Genomic DNA, 15210 nt, shown 5'->3' with positions numbered 1-15210 from the left:
TAGCTTATGAAGAGGTTTGTCTATAACTTCTGTCCATTGAAATAGAGAAAACATATCGCCTAGTGAGCAATCTCTTGTGGCTATGATAGATTTTAGTGTCTCTCCGAGCACTTTTGCGGCATTCCTTCATATATGCAACTTAATCCCATATATAGACATTAATTTTCTATATGTCTGAAATAAAATTAAAACGCAATAATTAATTGATTAATAATTGAGTTATTACAACGACTATTTCAGGTAATTTATATTGGAAATTCAGCTCATTTCAATAACAAATTTTCCTTATTGATCACTGATAGACAGACTGTCGTGCGGATATCAAAATAAATATATTCCATAGCACAATCGCAGAGCTCATCAGCTCACGAGGCACGTAAGCATCTGTGTGCAAATATAGCACATATTGCACAAACACACCTGCTTATTTATTTATTAACAAATTCATTTACGTATTTGAAAATACTTTGGAATTCAAAAAATGCTGTTTATATTACAAAAACTACAAAAACAACAAAAAATCAAAAAATTAATTCGAATTCTATTAGAATTTTTCGAACGTTTACTTTTCGTGGCTAAAAGTGTTTTCGCCAAGGAAGACTAAACGTAGCATTCCAGTTTTAGTGGAACGCAAACATTTTTATGGCTCGCGAGCCACATTATAAGCAGCATTCATTCATATAAGTTTGCATAAAAGAAATATATATAAATATATTTTTAAACATGTTACTGACGCCTTTTTACAATTTATAAACAATTAAATTCAATCAGCAACAAAAAAGCATGTTCGGAAGTGATTTCCAACTTTGGGGCAGGGCATGAAAGCGAAATTCACACTTTTTAGTTTACATTACAAAAAATCAATCTGTAGAAATTCTTCAAAATATGCTACGATCAGTATTTTCAACTAAGTATGAAAGCTACATTTTAACATTATTATAATTAAATGGAGCAATTGTATAACAACACCTTGATATTCACTCTGATGCCCCGGATCCTAGAGTGATTAATTGATAAGAATAATAATCATCTAACATTGACGATTCAGCAAAATCTATATTCCAGAAACGTTCGTCTCAACAAACCACCAAACGCCAATCGATTTTCTCAACTGGGTTACTACAATATCAAGTGCTGCTTATAATTCCCGTCGCCCATCTGTTCTCTTGTCACTCTACACATTCGAATTTTAGTCCAATTGACATTTGGATTCACCATCTTAAAGTGGCTAGGTTTCTGCGGTTGGACCCGGGTTAATTTAAATTTCCCCCTACCCGTGCAACAAACACCACCCATCCACATCCCAAACCATGCATTTGTCTTGTAATCCTTATGTGTTATCTGCTCTTCAGATCCCGGGAGGCTACAATAACGTCATTCCCGTTGAAGATCCGACAAATAGGTGCCAATATAGTGGCGAGTTATGACAACTCTCTAATAAATACTCAAATTAATGCTATTGTAAAGCTCAATAGTATCTTTTGGTTAAAAAATTCTTTCGTTTCTATGAAAGTCAGACGAATAATTAAAAATTACATATTAATAACTTAAATTAATTTCAATTACAAATAACAATTACTTTATTTATTTACAACTAAAAGAAAAATTAAATAAAAATCCTATTTCTTTTTTCCACGTTTGGACATTGAAGCACGTTGACTTTTACGCATACTCCGCTTACGATTTTCAGCTTTACGTACGGCATTATCAGCATTACGTTTCTTAATGAATTCCAAACGCATCCGTTGCTTGACAATTTGGTCTGGATGTCGTATCTCTTTATCACCACCACTACCCATGCGTTTCTTTGCTTCAAATTTAGCATTATGTCTTGCATGCCTACTAACCGGATATCGTTTTTCGTGGGATAAAGGTTTGAAGGTATCATCATCACTGCCAGCTTCACGTTGTAATTGTTCTTCAATTTTGGATTTTTCTTTCCATTCATTATAGCGACCAGTTTTAAATGATGCTGGTATCCATGCACCTGATTCCGTACGTATTTTATTCGTACGTGGATCCTGTACTGCAACCATTTTCTTCTTTATACGATCCCAACGTTTCATACCTGGCTTGAACTGCGTTTCATTCGTATTACGATCTATAACTGAGAATTCAGCATTCATTGCTTGTCTTTCAAATGAATTTATGGCTAGTCCATCTTCTGTGTGCTTATCAGCAGATTGATAGGGTATAAAGTTTTCCATGTCTTTATTGTTACTTTTCTTCTTTTTCTTTTTTGATTTGTCTTTATAAAGTTCATCCATATTTTTACGCTTTTTGGGTGCTACAATTTTATTAAAGGCACTGCTAATAGCTTCTTCATCCGCTTCATCATCCTAAAAATTAGATATGAATGATAATGAAACATACTATTTTTACAGTTTATTTTTAATTATAAATTAAAATGATTCAGAGTATTAAAAGAAATGATTAATAACCAGTGTACCAGTATACCAGTCATCTGTTACAAATCCAAGTCATTCATTTTAAAATGATTAAATGACGTAACGAGTTATTTTAGTAGAAATTAAATTTTTGCTACTGAAGATTACTTTCCATAAATATACTAGTTATCCATAAATAAATAAGAAATAACATTTTTATATAATCTTTCTAATATCTAATCTTTCTAAATCTACATAAAGACTATGAGTTGAGAACATTAGAAAAAAAAATGGTGAGACGAATTTTATACATAAAGGAGAGAAAGAATGGGTCAAATAATCTACAGAAATACAATCTAAATTAAAATCGAAATGCAGTGCAGGAAATGAGATAATTCAGTATCTGAAGTCTTGGAGATACAGCACTAAGAGAGTTGACCCAAGAAAGGGTTAGGCTAGAAAAGTGAAGAAAAATTGACTACTTCCCAAAACGTTTTCTACGTTTTATTTGCATAATTAAATTAAGAAAAACTAACAACGAAATTTTTACTAAATATAGATCATTCTAATATAAATTAAATAGTGCATTTTAGTAAATAAGGACAGTTCTATTTATTTTTATACTTCGTTATTTGTTTTTATGTTGTGTCCTTCCTAATGAATTGGACTATAATTTCATTACATTATGTAGTTACATATGTGTCATTATAAAAAGTTTTCGCATGAACCTTTTCGGATCTTCCGATTACATAGACAAAACTATATTACGAAACAAATTATTTATTCTATGCAACTGTAATTTTCTAGGGTAGAAATCTCAACGAGTATCTCTACAAGCATTAAGAATCATTTTAAGGTGTTAAAGCCATAAATAAATCTATATATTAACCTGTCTTATCGAGTTAAAAAATCTGAGGATCCAAAAAACTATTCGAACTATATATTAAATTTCGCTTTTTCTCTTAATTATATACTGAAGTCTTAGATTAATGAGTTAAACAACCTCATAACTTATTCCTGAAATAAAAAACGAAAACTCTTCGTTACATCTATACAAATATATAACAGACAAATTACTAATTTCTGAAGTAACAATTTTTTTCATGACTGTACTTCCACTGAAATGCAATTCTAAATAACATAAAATTAAGTACTACTGAATACTAAAATAGAATTTAGTATTTCAAGATACTAACATAGAATATTTAGATACCAGGATTTAAATCTAAAAATACTAGATACTATGATCTATTTAATTAATGAAGTGTGCTCTATTACTGACATCAGAATATAATTAATAACTTATTGGCAGATAAACCTAGATTATAATTTGTTCTATAACTGCAAATTTAGACTACATGAAATCAAGTATATGGTTGTATCTGGCCAGATACATCATGTTGTTCTTGATATAAATATTCAGTTTACATAAAAACTTACTACTACGAGTAGGCTTTCTAATATGCTTTCAATTATCTTATTTTATTTCTTACGTTGTTCATATTTGTTTGTTAAGTTATATCCAGGTACAATGAAAACAAGTGGTTCCAAGAGCTATGGGTCTATCCCCCTAACTATTTGTCTTTAAAGACAAATAAGCACCGTTGTTCCTTCCCAATAGAAACAGAAAAAGCTGGTCTTACTGGGTTACAACAATAATAACGAAGGTACATTATAGATCCATTTTTACATGGATATATAATTTGAAAGTCAAAATAAATTTTCCATATAAATGGATTACTAATCTACTTTCAATATTCGGGTTACCTTTTCTAGTTGCTCTAGAAGTTTGTTTTGTTCTTCTTTTTCTTCCTTCTCTACAGTAGTACGGAATTTCTCAATCGTATCTTCATGCTTAGAACGCTTTTCTTTCATAACCGTATATTGAACAGACTTTTGTGTTCCCTTTAATTCAAAAATAGTCTAAAAACAAATTTTTTTTAATAATTCCTTCCTTACACATATAAATAAAAAAATCTTACAGTGGTTGGTTTAAAATTGCGCATTTTCACTAGTATATCATGTTTTTCTTCCTGCAGCTTTCGCTCATTAGCAGCAATTTGTTCTTTAGATTTAGTTTTCTTTTCACCATTCACTAAACCAGATTGTTCCAAGACAGTTGATGACTTTAAGAAATCCTCTAAAGGTTTCATATTGAAAAATTTTAATTTCTTAACACGCGCATTAGCATCGGTGGAAGCAACTGGACGCGAAGTTATATATTTTTTATAAGCATTTTCGCTAGTGCGTAGTACCCCGCTCTAAGTAAAAATTATATTACAATCAGATCCATTATTTGAAATACATTTAAAAAAATATTACTTACAATATGATGACTATTCTTAATTTCATTTACTGTCAAATATTCCTCTTCTACTATATCTTGTGGTATTGTACCGATAGAATTGTTATCGTTTATGTTAAATGGTCTATTTAAGAATAAGTGTAAGTCTAGTAAATGCGCTGTGTCCTCTGTGGAAAATATTGAATATGCAGTACCAGTTCGTCCAGCACGCGCACAGCGTCCAACGCGATGCACAAATAATTTTGGTTTACCAGGAAAATGTAAATTTACAACATAATCCAAGCTGGGTATAATTCAATCTGTAGAAATTCTTCAAAATATGCTACGATCAGTATTTTCAACTAAGTATGAAAGCTACATTTTAACATTATTATAATTAAATGGAGCAATTGTATAACAACACCTTGATATTCACTCTGATGCCCCGGATCCTAGAGTGATTAATTGATAAGAATAATAATCATCTAACATTGACGATTCAGCAAAATCTATATTCCAGAAACGTTCGTCTCAACAAACCACCAAACGCCAATCGATTTTCTCAACTGGGTTACTACAATATCAAGTGCCGCTTATAATTCCCGTCGCCCATCTGTTCTCTTGTCACTCTACACATTCGAATTTTAGTCCAATTGACATTTGGATTCACCATCTTAAAGTGGCTAGGTTTCTGCGGTTGGACCCGGGTTAATTTAAATTTCCCCCTACCCGTGCAACAAACACCACCCATCCACATCCCAAACCATGCATTTGTCTTGTAATCCTTATGTGTTATCTGCTCTTCAGATCCCGGGAGGCTACAATAACGTCATTCCCGTTGAAGATCCGACAAATAGGTGCCAATATAGTGGCGAGTTATGACAACTCTCTAATAAATACTCAAATTAATGCTATTGTAAAGCTCAATAGTATCTTTTGGTTAAAAAATTCTTTCGTTTCTATGAAAGTCAGACGAATAATTAAAAATTACATATTAATAACTTAAATTAATTTCAATTACAAATAACAATTACTTTATTTATTTACAACTAAAAGAAAAATTAAATAAAAATCCTATTTCTTTTTTCCACGTTTGGACATTGAAGCACGTTGACTTTTACGCATACTCCGCTTACGATTTTCAGCTTTACGTACGGCATTATCAGCATTACGTTTCTTAATGAATTCCAAACGCATCCGTTGCTTGACAATTTGGTCTGGATGTCGTATCTCTTTATCACCACCACTACCCATGCGTTTCTTTGCTTCAAATTTAGCATTATGTCTTGCATGCCTACTAACCGGATATCGTTTTTCGTGGGATAAAGGTTTGAAGGTATCATCATCACTGCCAGCTTCACGTTGTAATTGTTCTTCAATTTTGGATTTTTCTTTCCATTCATTATAGCGACCAGTTTTAAATGATGCTGGTATCCATGCACCTGATTCCGTACGTATTTTATTCGTACGTGGATCCTGTACTGCAACCATTTTCTTCTTTATACGATCCCAACGTTTCATACCTGGCTTGAACTGCATTTCATTCGTATTACGATCTATAACTGAGAATTCAGCGTTCATTGCTTGCCTTTCAAATGAATTTATGGCTAGTCCATCTTCTGTGTGCTTATCAGCAGATTGATAGGGTATAAAGTTTTCCATGTCTTTATTGTTACTTTTCTTCTTTTTCTTTTTTGATTTGTCTTTATAAAGTTCATCCATATTTTTACGCTTTTTGGGTGCTACAATTTTATTAAAGGCACTGCTAATAGCTTCTTCATCCGCTTCATCATCCTAAAAATTAGATATGAATGATAATGAAACATACTATTTTTACAGTTTATTTTTAATTATAAATTAAGTTGGTTCAGGGTATTAAAAGAAATGATTAATAACCATTTTACCAGTATACCAGTCATCTGTTACAAATGCAAGTCATTCATTTTAAAATGATTAAATGACGTTACGAGTTATTTTAGTAGAAATTAAATTTTTGCTACTGAAGATTACTTTCCATAAATATACTAGTTATCCATAAATAAATAAGAAATAACATTTTTATATAATCTTTCTAATATCTAATCTTTCTAATTCTACATAAAGACTATGAGTTGAGAACATTAGAAAAAAAAATGGTGAGACGAATTTTATACATAAAGGAGAGAAAGAATGGGTCAGATAATCTACAGAAATACAATTAAAATCGAAATGCAGTGCAGGAAATGAGATAATTCAGTATCTGAAGTCTTGGAGATACAGCACTAAGAGAGTTGACCCAAGAAAGGGTTAGGCTAGAAAAGTGAAGAAAAATTGACTACTTCCCAAAACGTTTTCTACGTTTTATTTGCATTATTAAATTAAGAAAAACTAACAACGAAATTTTTACTAAATATAGATCATTCTATATTAGAAATTAAATATTAAATAGTACATTTTAATAAATAAAGACAGTTCCATTTATTTTTATACTTCGTTATTTGTATTTATGTTGTATCCTTCCTAATGAATTGGACTATAATTTCATTACATTATGTAGTTACATATGTGTCATTATAAAAAGCTTTCGTATGAACCTTTCCGGCTCTTCCGATTACATAGATAAAACTATATTACGAAACAAATTATTTATTCTATGCTACTGTAGTTTTCTAAGGGAGAAATCTCAACGAGTATCTCTACAAACATTAAGAAACATTTTAAGCATAAATAAATCTATATATTAACCTGTCTAATCGAGTTAAAAAATCTGAGGATCCAAAAAACTATTCGAACTATATTTAAATTTCGCTTTTTCTCTTAATTATATACTGAAGTCTTAGATTAATGAGTTAAACAACCTCATAACTTATTCCTGAAATAAAAAACGAAAACTCTTCGTTACATCTATACAAATATATAACAGACAAATTACTAATTTCTGAAGTAACAATTTTTTTCATGACTGTACTTCCACTGAAATGCAATTCTAAATAACATAAAATTAAGTACTACTGAATACTAAAATAGAATTTAGTATTTCAAGATACTAACATAGAATATTTAGATACCAGGATTTAAATCTAAAAATACTAGATACTATGATCTATTTAATTAATGAAGTGTGCTCTATTACTGACATCAGAATATAATTAATAACTTATTGGCAGATAAACCTAGATTATAATTTGTTCTATAACTGCAAATTTAGACTACATGAAATCAAGTATATGGTTGTATCTGGCCAGATACATCATGTTGTTCTTGATATAAATATTCAGTTTACATAAAAACTTACTACTACGAGTAGGCTTTCTAATATGCTTTCAATTATCTTATTTTATTTCTTACGTTGTTCATATTTGTTTGTTAAGTTATATCCAGGTACAATGAAAACAAGTGGTTCCAAGAGCTATGGGTCTATCCCCCTAACTATTTGTCTTTAAAGACAAATAAGCACCGTTGTTCCTTCCCAATAGAAACAGAAAAAGCTGGTCTTACTGGGTTACAACAATAATAACGAAGGTACATTATAGATCCATTTTTACATGGATATATAATTTGAAAGTCAAAATAAATTTTCCATATAAATGGATTACTAATCTACTTTCAATATTCGGGTTACCTTTTCTAGTTGCTCTAGAAGTTTGTTTTGTTCTTCTTTTTCTTCCTTCTCTACAGTAGTACGGAATTTCTCAATCGTATCTTCATGCTTAGAACGCTTTTCTTTCATAACCGTATATTGAACAGACTTTTGTGTTCCCTTTAATTCAAAAATAGTCTAAAAACAAATTTTTTTTAATAATTCCTTCCTTACACATATAAATAAAAAAATCTTACAGTGGTTGGTTTAAAATTGCGCATTTTCACTAGTATATCATGTTTTTCTTCCTGCAGCTTTCGCTCATTAGCAGCAATTTGTTCTTTAGATTTAGTTTTCTTTTCACCATTCACTAAACCAGATTGTTCCAAGACAGTTGATGACTTTAAGAAATCCTCTAAAGGTTTCATATTGAAAAATTTTAATTTCTTAACACGCGCATTAGCATCGGTGGAAGCAACTGGACGCGAAGTTATATATTTTTTATAAGCATTTTCGCTAGTGCGTAGTACCCCGCTCTAAGTAAAAATTATATTACAATCAGATCCATTATTTGAAATACATTTAAAAAAATATTACTTACAATATGATGACTATTCTTAATTTCATTTACTGTCAAATATTCCTCTTCTACTATATCTTGTGGTATTGTACCGATAGAATTGTTATCGTTTATGTTAAATGGTCTATTTAAGAATAAGTGTAAGTCTAGTAAATGCGCTGTGTCCTCTGTGGAAAATATTGAATATGCAGTACCAGTTCGTCCAGCACGCGCACAGCGTCCAACGCGATGCACAAATAATTTTGGTTTACCAGGAAAATGTAAATTTACAACATAATCCAAGCTGGGTATAATTCAATCTGTAGAAATTCTTCAAAATATGCTACGATCAGTATTTTCAACTAAGTATGAAAGCTACATTTTAACATTATTATAATTAAATGGAGCAATTGTATAACAACACCTTGATATTCACTCTGATGCCCCGGATCCTAGAGTGATTAATTGATAAGAATAATAATCATCTAACATTGACGATTCAGCAAAATCTATATTCCAGAAACGTTCGTCTCAACAAACCACCAAACGCCAATCGATTTTCTCAACTGGGTTACTACAATATCAAGTGCCGCTTATAATTCCCGTCGCCCATCTGTTCTCTTGTCACTCTACACATTCGAATTTTAGTCCAATTGACATTTGGATTCACCATCTTAAAGTGGCTAGGTTTCTGCGGTTGGACCCGGGTTAATTTAAATTTCCCCCTACCCGTGCAACAAACACCACCCATCCACATCCCAAACCATGCATTTGTCTTGTAATCCTTATGTGTTATCTGCTCTTCAGATCCCGGGAGGCTACAATAACGTCATTCCCGTTGAAGATCCGACAAATAGGTGCCAATATAGTGGCGAGTTATGACAACTCTCTAATAAATACTCAAATTAATGCTATTGTAAAGCTCAATAGTATCTTTTGGTTAAAAAATTCTTTCGTTTCTATGAAAGTCAGACGAATAATTAAAAATTACATATTAATAACTTAAATTAATTTCAATTACAAATAACAATTACTTTATTTATTTACAACTAAAAGAAAAATTAAATAAAAATCCTATTTCTTTTTTCCACGTTTGGACATTGAAGCACGTTGACTTTTACGCATACTCCGCTTACGATTTTCAGCTTTACGTACGGCATTATCAGCATTACGTTTCTTAATGAATTCCAAACGCATCCGTTGCTTGACAATTTGGTCTGGATGTCGTATCTCTTTATCACCACCACTACCCATGCGTTTCTTTGCTTCAAATTTAGCATTATGTCTTGCATGCCTACTAACCGGATATCGTTTTTCGTGGGATAAAGGTTTGAAGGTATCATCATCACTGCCAGCTTCACGTTGTAATTGTTCTTCAATTTTGGATTTTTCTTTCCATTCATTATAGCGACCAGTTTTAAATGATGCTGGTATCCATGCACCTGATTCCGTACGTATTTTATTCGTACGTGGATCCTGTACTGCAACCATTTTCTTCTTTATACGATCCCAACGTTTCATACCTGGCTTGAACTGCGTTTCATTCGTATTACGATCAATAACTGAGAATTCAGCGTTCATTGCTTGCCTTTCAAATGAATTTATGGCTAGTCCATCTTCTGTGTGCTTATCAGCAGATTGATAAGGTATAAAGTTTTCCATGTCTTTATTGTTACTTTTCTTCTTTTTCTTTTTTGATTTATCTTTATAAAGTTCATCCATATTTTTACGCTTTTTGGGTGCTACAATTTTATTAAAGGCACTGCTAATAGCTTCTTCATCCGCTTCATCATCCTAAAAATTAGATATGAATGATAATGAAACACACTATTTTTACAGTTTATTTTTAATTACAAATTAAAAAGATTCAAAGTATTAAAAGAAATGATTAATAACCAGTGTACCAGTATACCAGTCATCTATTACAAATCCAAGTCATTCATTTTAAAATGATTAAATGACGTAAAGAGTTATTTTAGTAGAAATTAAATTTTTGCTGCTGAAGATTACTTTCCATAAATATACTAGCTATCCTTAAATAAATAAGAAATAACAAAGTGGTGAGGGGTCTCCTTTATACATAAAGGAGAGAAAGAATGGGTCAGATAATCTACAGAAATACAATCTAAATTAAAATCTAAATGCAGTGCAGGAAATGAGATAATTCAGTATCTGTAGTCTTAGAGATACAGCACTAGGAGACTCGACCCAAGAAAGGATTAGGCTATAAAAGAGAGGAGAAATTGATTACTTCCTAAAACGTTTTCTACGTTTTATTTGCATTATTAAATTAAGAAAAACTAACAACGAAATTTTTACTAAATATAGATCATTCTAATATAAATTAAATAGTGCATTTTATTAAATAAGGACAGTTCCATTTATTTTTATACTTCGTTATTTGTATTTGTGTTGTATCCTTCCTAATGAATTGGACTATAATTTCATTACAGTATTACATATGTGTCATTATAAATAGCTTTCGTATGAACCTTTCCGGATCTTCTGATTACATAGACAAAACTATATTACGAAATAAATTATTTACTCTATGCAACTGTAATGTAATTTATGGTGTTAAAGCCATTAATAAAGCTATATATTCACCTGTCTATTCGAGTTAAAAAATCTGAGGATCCAAAAGACTATTCGAACTATATAATAAATTTCGCTTTTGCTCTTAACTATATACCAAAGTCTTAGATTAATAAGTTAAAAAACCTCATAACTTATTCCTGAAATGAAAAACAAAAACTCTTCGTTACATCTATACAAATATATAACAGACAACTAACTAATTTCTCCAATTTAAAAGCACTTATACACTACAACACTCTGAAGTAACAATTTTTTTCATAACTATACTTCCACTGAATAACATAAAATTAAGTATTACTGAATACTAAAATAGAATTTAGTATTTCAAGATAGTAACATAGAATAACATATTTAGATACCAGGATTTTACTCTAAAAATACTAGATACCATGATCTATTAAATTAATGAAGTGTGCTCTATTACTGACATCAGAATATAAATAACTTATTGGCAGATAAATCTAGATTATAATTTGTTCTATAACTGCAAATTTAGACTACATGGAATCAAGTATATGCTTGTATCTGACCAGATATATCATGTTGTTCTTGATATAAATATTCAGTTTTCTTAAAAACTTACTACTAGGCTTTCTAATATGCTTTCTAATATGCTTCCATTTATCTTATTTTATTTCTTACGTTGTTCATATTTGTTTGAAAATTTATATCTGGGTACAATGAAAACAAGAGGTTCCAAGAACTACAGGTCTATGCCCCGTAACTATTTGTCTTTAAAGAGAAATAAGCACCGTCGTTCCTTCCCAATAGAAACAGAAAAAGCTGGTCTTACTGGGTTACAACAATAATAACGTAGGTACATTATAGATCCATTTTTACATGGATATATAATTTGAAAGTCAAAATAAATTTTTCATATAAATGGATTACTAATCTACTTTCAATATTCAGGTTACCTTTTCTAGTTGTTCTAGAAGTTTGTTTTGTTCTTCTTTTTCTTCCTTCTCTACAGTAGTACGGAATTTCTCAATCGTATTTTCATGCTTAGAACGCTTTTCTTTCATAACCGTATATTGAACAGACTTTTGTGTACCCTTTAATTCAAAAATAGTCTAAAAAAATTTTTTTTTAATAATTTCTTCTTCGCACTTATTAAAAAAAAAAACTTACAGTGGTTGGTTTAAAATTTCGCATTTTCACTAGTATATCATGTTTTTCTTCTTGCAGCTTTCGCTCATTAGCAGCAATTTGTTCCTTAGATTTAGTTTTCTTTTCACCATTTACTAAACCAGATTGTTCCAAGACAGTTGATGACTTTAAGAAATCCTCTAAAGGTTTCATATTGACAAATTTTAATTTTTTAACACGCGCATTAGCATCGGTGGAAGCAACTGGACGTGAAGTTATATATTTTTTATAAGCATTTTCGCTAGTGCGTAGTACGCCGCTCTAAGTAAAAATTATATTACAATCAAATCCATTATTTGAAATACATTTAAAAAAATATTACTTACAATATGATGACTATTCTTAATTTCATTTACTGTCAAATATTCCTCTTCTACTATATCTTGTGGTATTGTACCGATAGAATTGTTATCGTTTATGTTAAATGGTCTATTTAAGAATAAGTGTAAGTCTAGTAAATGCGCTGTGTCCTCTGTGGAAAATATTGAATATGCAGTACCAGTTCGTCCAGCACGCGCACAGCGTCCAACGCGATGCACAAATAATTTTGGTTTACCAGGAAAATGTAAATTTACAACATAATCCAAGCTGGGTATATCAATACCACGTGCTGCCACATCAGTAACTATCAGTACAGACACTTTTTTGCTAACAAATTTGGCTGTGTTAATTTTGCGTGCAGATGGGTCCAAACTGGAGTAGACTGATGTATTTGATACTCCAGATTGTGTTAGAATCTGCAATGTTTATAATTATTTAATCTTCTTAAAGTGCTTAGTTGTTTTACTTACATATGATATAAGTTCCACGTGATGCTGTGTACCAGCAAATACCACTGTTTGAGCATTTTTTGGTATGATGAATTTAAGTAGCACAACTAAAGCTGCATAGCGTTCATCAGGGCGACAGTATAAAAATTTTAACGATAAGCCATCTGGCAGCTTGGATTCGACATCTAATATAAATAAAAAAAAATTAGAAATTGATCAAACTGATTTTCTGATATATTTACCTAAACGTATAAGTATTGGATCACTTAAACCTGCTCTAGCAAAATCAACTAACAGTTTCGGTAACGTAGCTGAAAACATGACCATTTGTCTAGACGCTGGCAGACGATGTAGCGTTTCATTTAACTGTTGTCCAAAACCCATTTCGAATAAACGATCGGCTTCATCGAAGACCACATATTCTGAAATATATAAAATTTTAATTAATAATTTGTATTGGATTATATTTTGATATTGTGAAATTACCTATAGAGCTTAGTTTCAAATCCATTTCAACACATAAATGTAAAAAGCGTCCAGGTGTAGCAACTATAACATCAGGACACGTATGTATAGCGGAGAATTGTGAATCCATTGAATCACCACCTAAAACCAATATAGTTTTCAATTCCATAAAACGACCTAGTTCCTTTATAAATTTAAAGGTTTGCACTGCCAATTCACGAGTGGGCGATAATATCAAGGCACGTGCGCCTTTAGTAGGTTCTCTTTGCTTTAATTTCTCGAACAGAGGGATTAAAAAACAAGCAGTTTTACCAGAGCCAGTTTTTGCCATAGCCACTACATCACGTCCTTCTAATATTAGTGGAATTGTCTACAAATGCAGAAGTTTTAATTTCTTTCGCATTTAATGAATTAAATAAATTATATACTTTGCGCTGTATGGGTGTCGGTACTTTGTAACCGCGCTTTGTAATACCCTTTAATATATCAAATGAAAGTCCCATTGATTGAAAGCCTCCACTTTTTTTGGCTTTTGTCTTTGACGTACCACCCGCTTCCACATCCTTGTTATTTGATGAGTCCAGGGACGGAAAACCGGGAAGTTCGTCTGTTTTGCTTTTTACCTTTAAGTAATGAATTTTTAATTTAACAATAAATATATACATTACATTAATTATCTAACCATTATTGTTCTCTATATAACAACTGATATAAAGTCTATATAATTTTAAAAAACAATAGAAACTAAATAAATTAAAACACACGTGCAACCAATATTCTCTTTAAATAATGAATGAGAACGTATTTTTTGCAATGCAGAATAATAACAGAGAATAAAAAAGTGTTGGACAGTGTTAATTTTTTACTCTCAAATAATTGCAGATGTAGTGTTGCAGGATTGCTTTAGGGCCATGTTATGCAGAGTGTCTCGGGCACGGCAAATTACGCTCTTTCGGGCTATGCCGAAAATGCATGTTATGCAGAGTGTCACATCAGTATTGCCAATTTTGTATTTTTACTACTTCTTGGTTGTGCCTAAATTTAAAAGGAAATTTAGATAGGCTCACTTTCAATTTACCACCAAAAATAACTAGCAAGAAAAACCTCCTAGAGGATGTAATACTATTAATTTATTATTATATTATCTTATAACAATTGTGTACAGTACTTACGCCTTTCATTGAAATCGGAAATTGTAATAATTATATTATTAGCGATTTATAAAAAAAATGCTGTGTTGCTTACTGCCATCTTTTCTCCAAAACGTACTAGAATTGTAGTAGTTTGCTCCTAAAAGGCGCAAATTTTGAAATTTATTACTAAACAACACTGTTTTGCCTTAGTGCCGGGGCACAAATACGCCGGCTCTCATGCCGGAGTTTGAACGACCATATTGTTTTTTCTCTCATTCTCAAATTTAAAATTTGCATTAAAAACAA

The 15210-nt window shown here is 31.1% G+C and overlaps 2 protein-coding genes across 2 annotated transcripts; both read right to left on the bottom strand.

Moving 5' to 3' along the window:
* Nucleotides 1–1572: 1572 nt before the first annotated feature.
* On the bottom strand, nt 1573–4983 carry LOC119678011 (ATP-dependent RNA helicase DDX54-like; the record flags this gene model as incomplete). Its single annotated transcript, XM_038089623.1, has 4 exons — nt 1573–2339; nt 4155–4310; nt 4370–4648; nt 4714–4983. Coding segments are annotated over 4 exons (1425 nt in total), but the record flags the coding sequence as incomplete, so codon positions are not given.
* Nucleotides 4984–5730: 747 nt separating this feature from the next.
* On the bottom strand, nt 5731–14566 carry LOC119678000 (ATP-dependent RNA helicase DDX54). Its single transcript, XM_038089611.1, has 13 exons — nt 14454–14566; nt 14200–14394; nt 13793–14141; nt 13549–13728; nt 13328–13491; nt 12863–13273; nt 12519–12797; nt 12305–12460; nt 9870–10583; nt 8832–9101; nt 8488–8766; nt 8273–8428; nt 5731–6465 (listed from the first exon to the last, which is right to left on the bottom strand). Exons 1-13 carry the CDS (start codon nt 14454–14456, stop codon nt 5746–5748), a joined length of 3876 nt encoding a protein of 1291 aa, XP_037945539.1. The 5' UTR covers nt 14457–14566; the 3' UTR covers nt 5731–5745.
* Nucleotides 14567–15210: the final 644 nt, after the last annotated feature.

This window comes from Teleopsis dalmanni, chromosome 1, assembly GCF_002237135.1.
Source record: "Teleopsis dalmanni isolate 2A chromosome 1, ASM223713v2, whole genome shotgun sequence".
Classification (NCBI taxonomy): domain Eukaryota; kingdom Metazoa; phylum Arthropoda; class Insecta; order Diptera; family Diopsidae; genus Teleopsis; species Teleopsis dalmanni.
The sequence above is the reverse complement of the archived record's forward strand: the minus strand, read 5'-3'. Positions and strand labels throughout refer to the sequence as shown.

What these genes read in the sequence shown, in the direction of transcription:
- LOC119678000 (XM_038089611.1), bottom strand. An exon ending in TGTCCAAACGTGGAAAAAAG is followed by an intron (nt 9,102 to 9,869) that starts AAATAGGATTTT and finishes ACAGATTGAATT; the next exon opens with ATACCCAGCTTGGATTATGT. An exon ending in TTCTAGAGCAACTAGAAAAG is followed by an intron (nt 6,466 to 8,272) that starts GTAACCCGAATA and finishes TCTAATTTTTAG; the next exon opens with GATGATGAAGCGGATGAAGA.